General features: G+C 31.2%; 1 protein-coding gene and 1 long non-coding RNA gene across 2 annotated transcripts; both read left to right on the forward strand.

The window, feature by feature from the left end:
- Positions 1-7: 7 nt before the first annotated feature.
- LOC105126223 (uncharacterized) lies at positions 8-1,566 on the forward strand. Its single transcript, XR_842376.1, has 2 exons — positions 8-588; positions 1,230-1,566. It is a non-coding gene; the product is annotated as an uncharacterized LOC105126223 (long non-coding RNA).
- Positions 1,567-4,326: 2,760 nt separating this feature from the next.
- LOC105126222 (pentatricopeptide repeat-containing protein At4g01570-like) lies at positions 4,327-8,076 on the forward strand. The gene is made up of 3 exons (XM_011027015.1): positions 4,327-5,061; positions 5,094-7,449; positions 7,552-8,076. The coding sequence occupies exons 1-2, from the start codon at positions 4,626-4,628 to the stop codon at positions 7,118-7,120; spliced, it is 2,463 nt and encodes an 820-aa protein (XP_011025317.1). The 5' UTR covers positions 4,327-4,625; the 3' UTR covers positions 7,121-7,449; positions 7,552-8,076.
- The last annotated feature ends 5,642 nt before the right edge of the window (positions 8,077-13,718 follow it).

Raw genomic sequence — 13,718 nt, forward strand, 5'->3', positions numbered from 1 at the left:
ATTTCCTGTTAATAAGAAGCTTAAAATCCTGATAATTCTTCATAGAAATATGATAGAGAAAATGTACCTATTGGATAGAATGACTTATTCAATTGTCAGAACCATTGTCTTCTAATACTATGAGTTAAGACCAAATTATTTTTGTTGTCATTCTTCTGTCACAGATGTTTCGTAGTTAAGCAACAAAGTACATAAGACATTGGAAATGCGTGCAGTGCTTGCTAGGTTGTTCACTTTTGCGTTATGCTGCAAAAAATCATGCTTGATTTTCTCTCTGCCCATTCACTTGATTATGAAAAGATATATCCCAGGAACATGGTTTCCCCTGCTCTATCTCATTTCATACCAAAGTGAGGCACATGTTCTCCTTTTTACATCACTTGCCTTGTGTTTCTCTGATGTCAGTACCTGTTGTTGGAGAAAATTAGGAGAGAAGGTAGGAAGGGAACTCTAACTTATATTATATTACTCTCAAATGAGAGGAAGTCCTGGACTTGGACTTGTATTGCAATTCACTCAACACATATATTTATACTAGTGTATGGATAATTCTAGATACTTAATAGGATAACAATATCATTAATACTTGTATATGCTCGTTGAAGAAGTAAAAGGACACTTGATGTAGACTTTAAAATTAATTCCAACACTCCCTCTTAATTTTAAAAATCTCACAATCCTTGAAATTAGAAAATGTGTTGCCGATTCTTGCAAACTTTCTTATTCTTGTTACCATTTCCCTCGGCACACAATCATTGCCTTGTTGTAGCTACTGTCACATTATAGTTGGTTGGAAGACTACGTTGCTGCCATAATTTCCTTTCTCTTACATCTTCATCTTGAGCATCTCTTCAATCTCTTTGCTTTAGCAATTGTATTTGTCCTAACATGGCTACTCAGTCATTTTTCTCCTCTTGTCATTATTGCCACATTTCATTAGTCAAACATCTCTCTTTCAAGATTTGGTTTTTCAAGTGACCTTTGTATTTGCCCTACTGCTTGTCAGATTGCTGCCTTCTATCACGCCTCCTTGTCCATTTTCCATCTCTTTTAGCAAGAGCTCTCTCTTCTTTTCTTCATATGGGATCTCTCTTGTACCACCTCATCTCTTATATAAGAACCTGTTACCTTCACCTAGCCTTTCTTCGCTTCTTCTGTGTTTCTCTTTATGGACTTGGACTACAATATTCTCAACACTTACATTTATACTAGTCTATGGATAATTCTAGATGCTTGCACCTATAAGACTTAAAAAGACACATTGGAATTATTTCGCAAATGTTTTGTCGGTCAAGAATCGATGCATTCCTGTTTTCTGTTTCATGCCATCCCTTGTTTGTTTACTCCTTTTCGTTTCCTTTGAACAGTTGGCAGCCCTGAGTAACGAGCACATGAGATGGCTTGACACCGAGGAAGTAAGAAGCGGAAACGTTTCACGTATTTGTAATCTTATTCATCGATTCTGATATACGTGTCCTCGAAGTAAATGTAAACAGTGAAGGTAATTACAACAGACAATAATGGATGATCATGTTTTAGGAAGGTTCTGTAATTCTTCTAAAAAAATTTCTAAAATTTGGTAATAAAATATTGGGTTTTTTCGTTTATTAGCACTTCAAAAAACAAAAAAGTATCAAAATAACAGAGTTTAAATATTTAGTGTAATTTGTTAATGTATCTATAAAACACGAGATTTAAAGTTGTTGCTAATATAAAACACAACATTTCAAAAAATAATTTATTAAATGAGTTGGCATAAATTAAAAAAAAAAAAAGAGAGAAGAAGAAGAGGACTTTGAAGGCATATTAAATGAGTTGGCATAAATTAAAATCTCTAATTTATTAATGGTGACTAGAGTGTATCTTATAATGAGCGATTACAATTACAAGAAAAAGATAGATCCAACACCAAGAAATGTCGTCTCTTATATTTGATCTTTAAAAAAAAAATCATGTATGCTTGCTGAATCTGGGAATCGAAGTCATTGACCTTTTGAATTGTCTCTTAATTACTGATGAATTTTTCCTCCACGGATGGTTTGACAACGAAATTGAAGGAAATGCAGTGGGGGTGACCGAAACTGTGTCAAATGTCATCCTACTCGAACATCTGGTTGAACCACAGTGTGTTTGATTCAACTAGATGTCCAACATTCAGTCCTTTTTAGTGATATTCAGTCATAAATCACATAGAATGTATTAAAAATGCTGCAGAAAATATTGTGAAATCTGTGAAAATTGTTGCGGAGAAGGTGTCAAAGGACTAAAGCCTGCAGTTGAGTTGAGAAGTCACCTTAGTGAAACCTGCAACCGTATCATACCAGGGTGAAGCTCGATAATCTCTTGATTCTACAAAGAAAATGATACCAGGAACTGTGCTGGGATGATCAGAAGACTTCCTGAAATCTTGGGAAAGCGCAGAGCTATCCCCAGGCCATGAAGCACACGAAAGGCAGTGATAAAAAGTGATAAACATAATAGTAATAATAATAATTATAAAAATAATTGTGAAATAGTAATAATATCAATAAAACTGTTGCTATTATTACGAGAATATTAATAATAAAAATAATTGTGAAAAGAGTAATAATATCCAAAAGATCGTTATTATTATTACTAATAACAATAATGCTAATAATGATAATAAAAAAAAATCATAATTTTAAAGATTATTTTTTATAGTGCTATTATTTAAAAATTTTGTATATAATTTATTTTATGATTTTATTGTTTGTTTACTCCTTTTCGTTTCCTTTGAACAGTTGGCAGCCCTGAGTAACGAGCACATGAGATGGCTTGACACCGAGGAAGTAAGAAGCGGAAACGTTTCACGTATTTGTAATCTTATTCATCGATTCTGATATACGTGTCCTCGAAGTAAATGTAAACAGTGAAGGTAATTACAACAGACAATAATGGATAATCATGTTCTAGGAAGGTTCTGTAATTCTTCCAAAAATTTTTCTAAAATTTGATAATAAAATATTGGGTATTTTTGTTTATTAACACTTAAAAAAAAAGGTATCAAAATAACACAGTTTAAATGTCTAGTATAATTTGTTAATGTATCTATAAAACACGAGATTTAAAGTTGTTGCTAATATAAAACACAACATTTCAAAAAATAATTTATTAAATGAGTTGGCATAAATTAAAAAAAAAAAAAGAGAGAAGAAGAAGAGGACTTTGAAGGCATATTAAATGAGTTGGCATAAATTAAAATCTCTAATTTATTAATGGTGACTAGAGTGTATCTTATAATGAGCGATTACAATTACAAGAAAAAGATAGATCCAACACCAAGAAATGTCGTCTCTTATATTTGATCTTTAAAAACAAAATCATGTATGCTTGCTGAATCTGGGAATCGAAGTCATTGGCCTTTTGAATTATCTCTTAATTACTGATGAATTTTTCCTACACCGATGGATTGAAAACGAAATTGAAGGAATTGCAGTGGGGATGACCGAAACTCCGTCAAATATCATCCTACTCGAACATGTGGTTGAACCAGTGTGTTTGATTCAACTAGATGTCCAACATTCAGTCCTTTTTAGTGATATTCAGTCATAAATCACATAGAATGTATTAAAAATGCTGCAGAAAATATTGTGAAATCTGTGAAAATTGTTGCGGAGAAGGTGTCAAAGGACTAAAGCCTTCGGTTGAGAGGACCTTAGTGAAACCTGCAACTGTATCATATAAGGGTGAAGCTCGATAATCACTTGATTCTACAAAGAAAATGATACAAGGTACTGTGCTGGGATGATCAAAAGACTTCCTGAAATCTTGGGAAAGCGCAGAGCTATCCACAGGCCATGAAGCACACGAAAACGCAGTGATAAAAATAATAATAGTAAAGTAGTTATAATAATAATAATAATAATAATAATTGTAAAAATAATTGTAAAAATAGTAATGATATCAATAAAATTGTTGCTATTATTACCGTAATATTAATAATGAAAATAATAATTATAAAAATAATTGTGAAAATAGTAATAATATCAATAAAACTGTTACTATTATTACTAATAATAATAATGTTAATAATGATAATAAAAATAATAATTATATTACTTATTAATAATAATAGTAATCATAATTTTGAAGATTATTTTTTATATTGCTATTTTTAAAATTTTTGTATATAGTTTATTTTATTATTTTATATTTAATTTACTAAAAATTAAATTTTATGAATTTCTTAGATTAAGTGTGACAACTATAATGAATTGACTCACATATTTAAAAAATTAACTTATTTTTTAAAAAAAATTATAATTCTTCGTATTTTTATTAAGTTATTTTAATTATATAATTTGTACCGAGTGTTTAACAAAATATCGCTTGTTAACTTAACTTTAATCAGCCTTTTTACAATCTTATCGTGACTAATTTTTTATATCATTATTTTATCCCATTTAAATGCCTGAATATTTTTTTGTTTTTAAATAATACAGCCTCGCGGTAAAACCAGGCACCGAGGCTAGTTCTATCACTAAAGATTTCATTCGACACATTAGAATTCTTTAATGAAATGAAATGAAATAAAATTTATTACTTAGAAATCAATTCCACTTCACAGCCTTCTAATCCTATAAAACAAGAATCAGGTGGCAGCAATGTCAAGATGCAGAACAACAACCAGACAACTAAGACATTCATGTTTTGGATTCCCAAAGGAAACCCCGAAACCAAACATATTACACCACGCAAGAACCCCTCTATCTACATCTTTATCGTCATCGTACCAAATGGGAAACACACTCCTGGTGGCTTATCTAACCAAGACCCTCTCCGAGTCGGGCACTCGTAGTCTGGACCCAGATTCAATTCCTCTATCAGAATCTCTGGTTCTCCAAATCCTACGGAGGAACTCTCTTGACAGCTCTACGAAAATGGAGTTTTTCAAATGGTGTTCTCTCCGGCATATTTACAAACACTCGGTGAGCACATACTCTGAAATGTTTTCCACTTTGTGCCGTTCTGGGTACCTTGAAGAAGTTCCTAATTTGCTAAATTCAATGAAGAATGATGGTGTTGTTGTTGGGTCCGAGACTTTAATTTGCTAAATTCAATGAAGAATGATGCATTTAAGTTGTTGCTTGATGCATTTATTCGATCTGGGAAGTTTGACTCTTCCCTTGACATTCTTGATCACATGGAGGAATTAGGATCTAACCCGAACCCCCATATGTATGATTCTATTATCGTTGCACTTGCTAAGAAAAACCAGGTGGGTTTAGCATTGTCTATAATGTTTAAGCTTCTAGAAGCTTCTAATGGTAATGAAGAGAATGCTGTTGGTGTTTCACTTCCGGGCTCCGTTGCATGCAACGCGTTGTTGGTTGCGCTTCGAAATGGAGAAATGAAAGCAGAATTCAAGACTGTTTTTGCTAAATTGAGGGGGGAAAGGGGGTTCGAGTTGAATACATGGGGTTATAACATCTGCATTCATGCATTTGGTTGTTGGGGTGATCTGACTACTTCTTTGAGGCTTTTTAAAGAGATGAAGGAAAAGAGTTTGGCTTCTGGGTCACTGGATCCTGATTTGTGCACCTATAAAAGCCTGATTCATGTTCTATGCTTGGCTGGGAAGGTGAAGGACGCAGTGATTGTGTATGAGGAATTAAAGGTGTCTGGTCATGAGCCTGATGCCTTTACTTATCGAATACTTATACAAGGGTGCTGTAAATCTTATCAAATGGAAGATGCAACAAAGATTTTTAGTGAAATGCAGTACAATGGGTTCCTACCAGATACCGTAGTGTACAATTCTCTTTTAGATGGGATGTTCAAGGCAAGGAAAGTTATGGAAGCATGCCAGTTGTTCGAGAAGATGGTTCAGGATGGAGTGAGGGCCTCATGTTGGACGTACAATATTCTGATTGATGGGTTGTGCAAGAATGGCAGGGCTGAAGCTGGTTACAATTTATTTTGTCGTTTGAAGAAGAAGGGTCAATTTGTGGATGCTGTTACCTACAGCATTGTTGTGTTGCTACTTTGTAGGAAAGGTCATCTTGAGGAAGCACTGCACTTAGTGGAAGAAATGGAGGAAAGAGGCTTTGTTGTTGACCTAATTACTATAACATCGCTCTTGATTGCATTTCATAAACAAGGTAGGTGGGATTGCACAGAGAGTTTGATGAAGCACATAAGGGATGTTAATCTATTACCAAATGTTCTCAAATGGAGGGCAGATATGGAGGCTTCATTGAAAAATCCACCTAGAAGTAGAGAGGATTATACTCCATTGTTTCCATCTACTGGTGGCCTCCAGGAAATTATGAGTTCAATAAGTTCCCCTAAGTCAAGGTCAGATGATGGTGCGACTGAGGATGAGAAGAGTTCGTCTGCTGACACTGATCAGTGGTCATCATCTCCGCACATGGATCATTTGGCCAATCAAGCGAAATCCACTGACCTTTCTTCTCAGCTATTTTCGCTGGCTAGGGGCCAGAGAGTTCAAGCTAAAGGGGCAGGCTCTTTTGATATTGATATGGTGAATACGTTCTTGTCTATATTTTTGGCCAAGGGAAAGCTGAGCTTAGCCTGCAAGTTGTTTGAGATATTCACTGATATGGGCGTGGACCCTTTGAGTTACACGTACAATTCTATCATGAGTTCTTTTGTGAAGAAGGGTTATTTCAATAGGGCATGGGATGTTTTTAATGAAATGGGTGAAAAGGTTTGCCCACCAGACATCGCAACATACAATTTGGTGATTCAAGGGTTGGGGAAAATGGGGAGAGCAGATCTAGCCAGCTCCGTTCTAGATAAGCTACTGAAGCAAGGTGGTTACCTTGACATTGTTATGTATAACACCCTGATTGATGCACTGGGAAAGGCTGGTAGGATTGATGAAGCTAACAATCTTTTTGAACAGATGAAGACTAGTGGATTAAATCCTGATGTGGTTACTTATAATATTATGATTGAAGTTCATAGCAAGACAGGTCGGTTGAAAGACGCATATAAATTCTTAAAAATGATGTTGGACGCAGGCTGCTTGCCAAACCATGTCACAGACACGACTTTGGACTTTCTAGCAAAAGAGATTGAAAAGCTAAGGTACCAAAAGGCATCAATTATGCGCCAAAAAGATGATTCTCCTTGAAACAAATTTTTCCTCACGAGAATGGTTCAAGGATCATAAGAATTAGTTGTGCTGGCAAGTGAATGATTCTCTCAAGAACTCCTTCCAGATAATATTGAAGCGAGCATTTGTACCATACCTGGGTTGAATCAGGCTCCATCTAGAGCCATGAACTAGTTGTTCAAGTCAATGTCTCGCCACTCTGTTGCTGATATTGACCAGCAGAATGCTGAATGGAACAGACTGGAACGCCAGATAGCCATCTGTACAATGAAAATCGCACTGACAAATCTTCCAGTTAAGCATCTAATGCACTGAACAAGTCGCTCTACAATGCTGAAGAGACAGAGGTACTTAAAAATGTTTAGTTGGGTCTTGGCTTCTGGTTTTCATTGTCTCTTGTTTCTCGGTTACTATATTGACTTGATCTATGATTTCGTGCCAACTTCCAGAGGGACTGCCCACCATGCACGGTAGCAAGATCCAAGTAGCAATAGAACTATAAGAGCCAATACCAGACACCTGCACATATGGAAAATTGACCAATCGTTCAAGAGATTTACTACTCGTGATTATCTGTTGAGTTAGCCTTAATAGATCGGAGATCTCTGGAACTTATTGCTCTCTACTCTTCTTTCAGTGGTCTATGCATAACGTACTCCAAAACAATCATCAGGAAAGAGGCCAATATGAAGCATGGACCGGCAGCGTGCATCCTAAATCTCCAATCCTGCATGGTGAAGCCAGCAGGTAATGTAATAAGCATTGAGCAGTATTGGATCGTAATGATCTTGATTTATCCCTTTAATGTCATGTGCACCAGAAGGCAATATGTTTCTCTGTAACTAACTGTCGCTGATACTTATTTTCGTTTTGTTTGAGATCAAAATAACAGGACAGTTTTGCATGCTTCATTTGGTAGATATGAGTTTACTATTGTTTATGCTGGAGAGTGAAAGAATTGGGAGTTTATTGAATTGCCCCCTCGAAATCACAATTGATAAGACCGACGTGATGGTAACAACAGATTGTTGCACACCCAAGATCTGTTTCTCATTTAATTTTTTATGTCAAATTGTTTCCTCAAGCTCCTGATAGTTTGTAATGAAAGTTCTGATATTCTTCTTGCAAGTGGGGTGTTACTATAATGGACAATGTCCTTTGGGAGGCATGGAAAACTTGCTGGTAAATTATTGATGATGATTTATTAGAGGTGACTTAAATATACTTTGCTTATCCATCCTTTCAGAAGTGGATGTGAAGACTGTTCGCACCATGAAAGCATATTGGTACTGTGGCAATATCAACCTTTGGGATGTTGTGTGGCTATCGGAAAACATGACTGACTCTCTGTGGCACAAGGTGGCCTTATCACAGGCTAACAGTATTTCTTGAAAGTGTAAAGTGCATCTTGCATTTCCTAAGTTGCGAAGGTAAAGAATGATAGGCATGCTTTTTTAGTTCTCACCACGAAAAAGCAGGTCCGTAATAAATGAAAAATAAAAAACCAAAATGCTTAGGCGTGCTTTGGAGCATAGTGATGAACCTGGGTTAATCTAAAATCGTTTCAAATCATAAAAGATCAGTGATGTAATTAACTCGGTCAAATTTGAATAGCTTACCGGATTAATTTAAAACCCTATTGACCCAAAAAGTGAAATTCAACCATTTTTATATTTTTATATTTCTAATAAACCCTAAAAATTAAAAACTAATTTATAAATACATAGCCTCACATTTTTTTATAGCATATTCTGAGATTGTTTCTTGGATAGGTATATATAACTTATATTCATATAAATTATTATTTTTAATTTTTTTATATTAAATAATTATATTACATTTCACTTTTTATATTTTTTTTATAGCTTACATCTACATAAATCATCTCTTAGCTTTACAGTATAAAACAACTATATATAACCTAAATTCACATAAAATAATTTTTAACTTTTCAAAATCAACATAAATTATTTCTTAATTTTTCTATATAAAATAACTATATCTAGACTATATTCATATAAATTATTTAACTTTTCAATATGAAATAACTATACTATATTTTATTTAGGATTATCTTAATTTTTTGATATGGGATAATTATACTACACTTCATGCTTTACACACTTTTTAATATAGCCCACATTCACATATATTATTTCAAAAAAATTTCATATAAAATACTAAAACCTCAAACATAATTTTTATTTCATTTTTCTAAATTGATTTGAGTTAACTCAAAACTTTGCCTTAGTCCGGTCAAACCTTTTCTCAAGTTTGATAACTATGATTTTGAGAAGCAATTATCAAGTGTGCTAACTTGTAAATTTTAGTGTATTCGTTATCGTGTCTGATCTCTTCATATTTAAATGGAACATCTTCTTGCCCCATGATGTTCGTTTGATAAAAACTCGCATATCCTTATATAGTGCGTGCGTGTTATTGACAATGCTCGGTCTGGTTCTATTGTCGTTTATTCTGAAACACTTCTTAGAGGCCAACTATTTTATGAATATGCCTACTCCAAAATAATTGCAATGGAAAGAAAAGGAAATGGTGTCGAAAACTAAAAAATGAGGCACACAATAAAAAATAAGGTAGTGCAAAAATCCGTGAGTTTGAGATTTATAGTGAAGCTACTTCATATTGAAAGTTTGCTCTTCGAATTTTTTGGTCCTTTTCAACGCATGAAACAGTGAATGCAAAAACCATCGAGATGTAGCGCCAGTTAATATTGTGAGAATGATCAAAGATCTTTGTTTTTTTTTTTAAACACCCATAAACTAGCAGTAGTATTTGGAATTGGAGTAGCTAGCAATCTTTATTGTAAGTCAATCTTTCTCTACAAAAGAGAGCTAGCATGATAAATAAGATAAATGTAAATTTGAAATGAACGTGGGCACAATTACACAAATTTATGAAAACACCTTTGAAGAAATTCTAATGCATCAAAGACAATTCTACATTATCCTTTTTCATTTAAAATGCGGAGAGACTGGTGCCATCCTTTCCCGTAGAAATACCTCTGCAAGGACCTTACATGTTTCTATATGAGTCTAATTTTCGATATTTGTGTACACACTAACTGAACTCTAAATGATATTGTTCCTTGTAAAGATCAACAAGCACAACAAATAAAATAGGTTCTTTCATACTAACAGAAGATAACCTCTCTGGAAAGAACAAAAGAGACCATCCAAAATGTAAATTATACTGAAACTTATGTTCAAAAAAAAAAAAAAAACAAAGAGAGGTTTTTGTTCCTCGAATACAATGCCTATATGCACCAAGATGATCAAGTCATATAGAACTATAGAAATAACATTCATAAAAAAAAAAAACAATTATCATATTAACTCAAATGAATATTTTTACTTGAACACAAAATCTCGCACAAACCCTAATCATCTCAACCCCAGCATAACAACACGGATAACATATATAGGGAAAATAATCACATAATCAAAGTTAAATTATAAATCTGTCAGATTAAAAAAACCTAAACAAGAGAGAAAATCCAAGCAAGATAAGCCAGACAATATGAATCAAAAGAAGTGCCTGACTAGGAAGAGAAGAGCTCCCTCCACTCCCAAGAAATTTCATATTTTTCAACATGATAAATTTACTAAAACAACCCCTATTTCAAAATTAGTTTAAGCTTTTTTTTAGGGGTATTTTTGTATTTTCATGTTGGTTTTCTTTGTTATAATAAGGTTGCTAGAGGGTTAAATTAGTATTTTGTAATAATTAAAAATATATAAAAACCCCTATCATGCGCATGGGAGGACATCATGACGATTTGATAGTGCTTGCATCATCCTCCTATGATTAATTTTCTTTTTTTACTATGTTATTGGATTCCTCGTGATGTTCTCTTCCTCGACAAGTGGTGCATATTGAGTTTTGTTCGACAGATTATTGTCAGAATAATTTTTTTTTCTCCTCCCTTAAAACTTGTGTCTGGCATTTAAAATTTTAGGGAAATCATCTTGGATGAGTATATTTGAGTATTAATTTTTATTTTTTTATAAGTTTTTTTAATTACATCCTTCAATCTTATTTTTTTAATATTTTTTTAGTTTTCAAATTTAGCCCTGATTCTTCTTTTTCTCCCTTCATTTTCTTTTGTCTCTTTTGTAAACTCTTAATTGTTTTCAATTTTATCATTTAATCAAAAAAAATATTTTTTTAATTTTTTTAAATTTGATATTCATTCTATTGATAGTTTCTTCTTTAATTCTTTTGTAAAATTGATATTTCTTTTCAATTTAGCACTTGCATCCAAAATTATTCATCCTATAATTTGTTTTTTCTTTTCAAATCTAATCCTCATTATTTTAATTGTTATTTTTTTTAATTTTTTTTTGGTAATTGATTTTTTTTAAAATTTCATACTTTGACATTTGATTTATTAAAATTTGGGCTTTGTGGTTTTTTCAAGTTTGATACTTCCAATCAAATGCCCTGAATCACAGGTTCTCATTATTTTTTATAGTTATTTTATTTTTTGATCTAATTACTTGATACTGAATTTTTTTATAAAAAGAAAATAGGTTTGATGATTTTCTTCATTTTCTTTTTTATAGAGTTATACTGGTTTTATGACCTAGAATACGAATTTGACAACTTAATTCGAGTGGGTTCACACCTTTTTTTTCCTTCTGGATCCTTTTGTGTGGTTAACTTTTTTTTCTTCTTATTTCTCCTTTTAATATTTGATCCATTAAGAATTGATTTTTATTGTTTTTCTATATTTGATGCTACCAATCAAATAACCCAAAATATGTGTTTTATAGGCTAACAAGGGTTGATATCATTATTTTTTTGGATTTTTTTTCATCTTATAATTTGATGTTGGTCTTTTTAAAAATTAGATTTCATGAATTTTTTTTTCTGTTAGGTTATCTTAATCTCATAACTTGATTTGTGGTTTTGGTAAATTAACTTAGACAAGCTCAAGCCTTTTTCTATCTTACAATTGCTATTTTTTTTTTTTATCTTCTTGTATGTTTTTTTTTAGTTTTGTTTTTTAATATTTAATTAGTTGAGAATCAGGTTTTTGAGGTTTTTTCAAATTTATTGCTTCTGGTAAGATGATTCGAGTCACAAGTTTAATGAATTAATATAAATTGATATGTATTTTTACTTATTTTTTTTATTATTTAACATTGATTTTTCTTATTCAACATTAGTTTTTATTCTTTTTTAAAATGCACATCATCTTAACATTATTATTTTTCTCAACTTCATAGCTCGCAGTTTATGTAAAAGTTAGCAAGAAATTGTTTATATAAATATTGATGTTTCTTTTAAAAAATGAAAATGGTGATTGATGATTATAGTAAATAACATTAGCAACTGATCGGTCTAAAAAATAATTTATAATAATAATAATAATATAATTTATTAATTAATACTGGAAATGGTCAGTCAACGATTGTTATGGCTAATCCTAATGGATTGGTTCAAGTGGCGACAAATAAATTTTATATGTGCAACCATTTTTGTATTTTTCATTTATATGTCCAAGAAATCCTTATTTTTGTGTTTGGTCGATGACCCCCGTTATATGTGCAACCAAATCACACGTCAAGATCCGTTTCGGCGAGGGCAATTATTATCCTGTTTTGGAATGTGTCGGTAATGGTGTTTTAAAGTTTTTTTTTTATAAATATATTAAAATAATTTTATTTTTATTTTTTAAAATTTATTCTTGGTATTAGAATATTAAAATAATATAAAAATTAATTTTAAATAAAATTTAAATTTTAAACAAATAATATTTTTTCACGTTGAAACTAAAATTTTAAAAAAATATTAGATATTAAAGCAATTTACTGTTTTTAAAGAGGATTTAACATGTATTTAATATTGTAGTTTAAATTATTTTTTTAAAAAATATTTTTTATTTAAAAATATATTAAAATAATTTTTTTAATTTTTAATATTTACATATTAAAATTATTGAAAATTAATAAAAAAAATTAATTTAATAATCTTCAAGGGAAATTAAAATAAAAATTACAGAATTTCTAAACATTCATTTAAACTTAAAAACTAGCATCACGTTGGTGTAGACGAATATAAAAAGATCAATTTGTTATAAATAAATAAAGGGTTAATTACAATATTAATACATTATCTTTTACTCTCTTTTTTTAATCTAGTATATGAAATTTAATATTTTTTTATTTAAATACATCAATTCAAACAAGTGTTTTAGCCTGTCTTTCATTATTTTTTCTATTATTTGATAATACATTATTTAACTTTAAAGGATATAGTAATTATTTTTTAAAATATTTTTTATTTAAAAATATGTTAATTTTTTTAAAAAATTTTTAATATTAAAATATCAAAATGATCTAAATTTTAAAAAAATATTAATTTCAAATTAAAAAGTATTAATTTTTTTAAATTACTTTTTAAATAAAAAAACGCTCGAAATCACTGCTTATACTCTATCTTTTATTTTATTTTAATAAAATACATGAGCTTTTTTTTTATTCATCATGTTTTTAATGTTTCCATCAAATACTTTTTTTTTTTGAATTGATCGTAGAGTTCTCAAAATTAAGATCTAAATAAAATAATATTTGAGTGAAAGATTAGAACATAA

The sequence above is a fragment of the Populus euphratica genome, unplaced genomic scaffold (assembly GCF_000495115.2).
Source record: "Populus euphratica unplaced genomic scaffold, PopEup_1.0 scaffold75.1, whole genome shotgun sequence".
Taxonomy (NCBI): domain Eukaryota; kingdom Viridiplantae; phylum Streptophyta; class Magnoliopsida; order Malpighiales; family Salicaceae; genus Populus; species Populus euphratica.

What these genes read in the sequence shown, in the direction of transcription:
- LOC105126222 (XM_011027015.1), top strand. Translation starts at nt 4,626, where the DNA reads ATGTCAAGATGCAGAACAACAACCAGACAACTAAGACATTCATGTTTT. An exon ending in TGTTGTTGTTGGGTCCGAGA is followed by an intron (nt 5,062 to 5,093) that starts CTTTAATTTGCT and finishes TGAAGAATGATG; the next exon opens with CATTTAAGTTGTTGCTTGAT.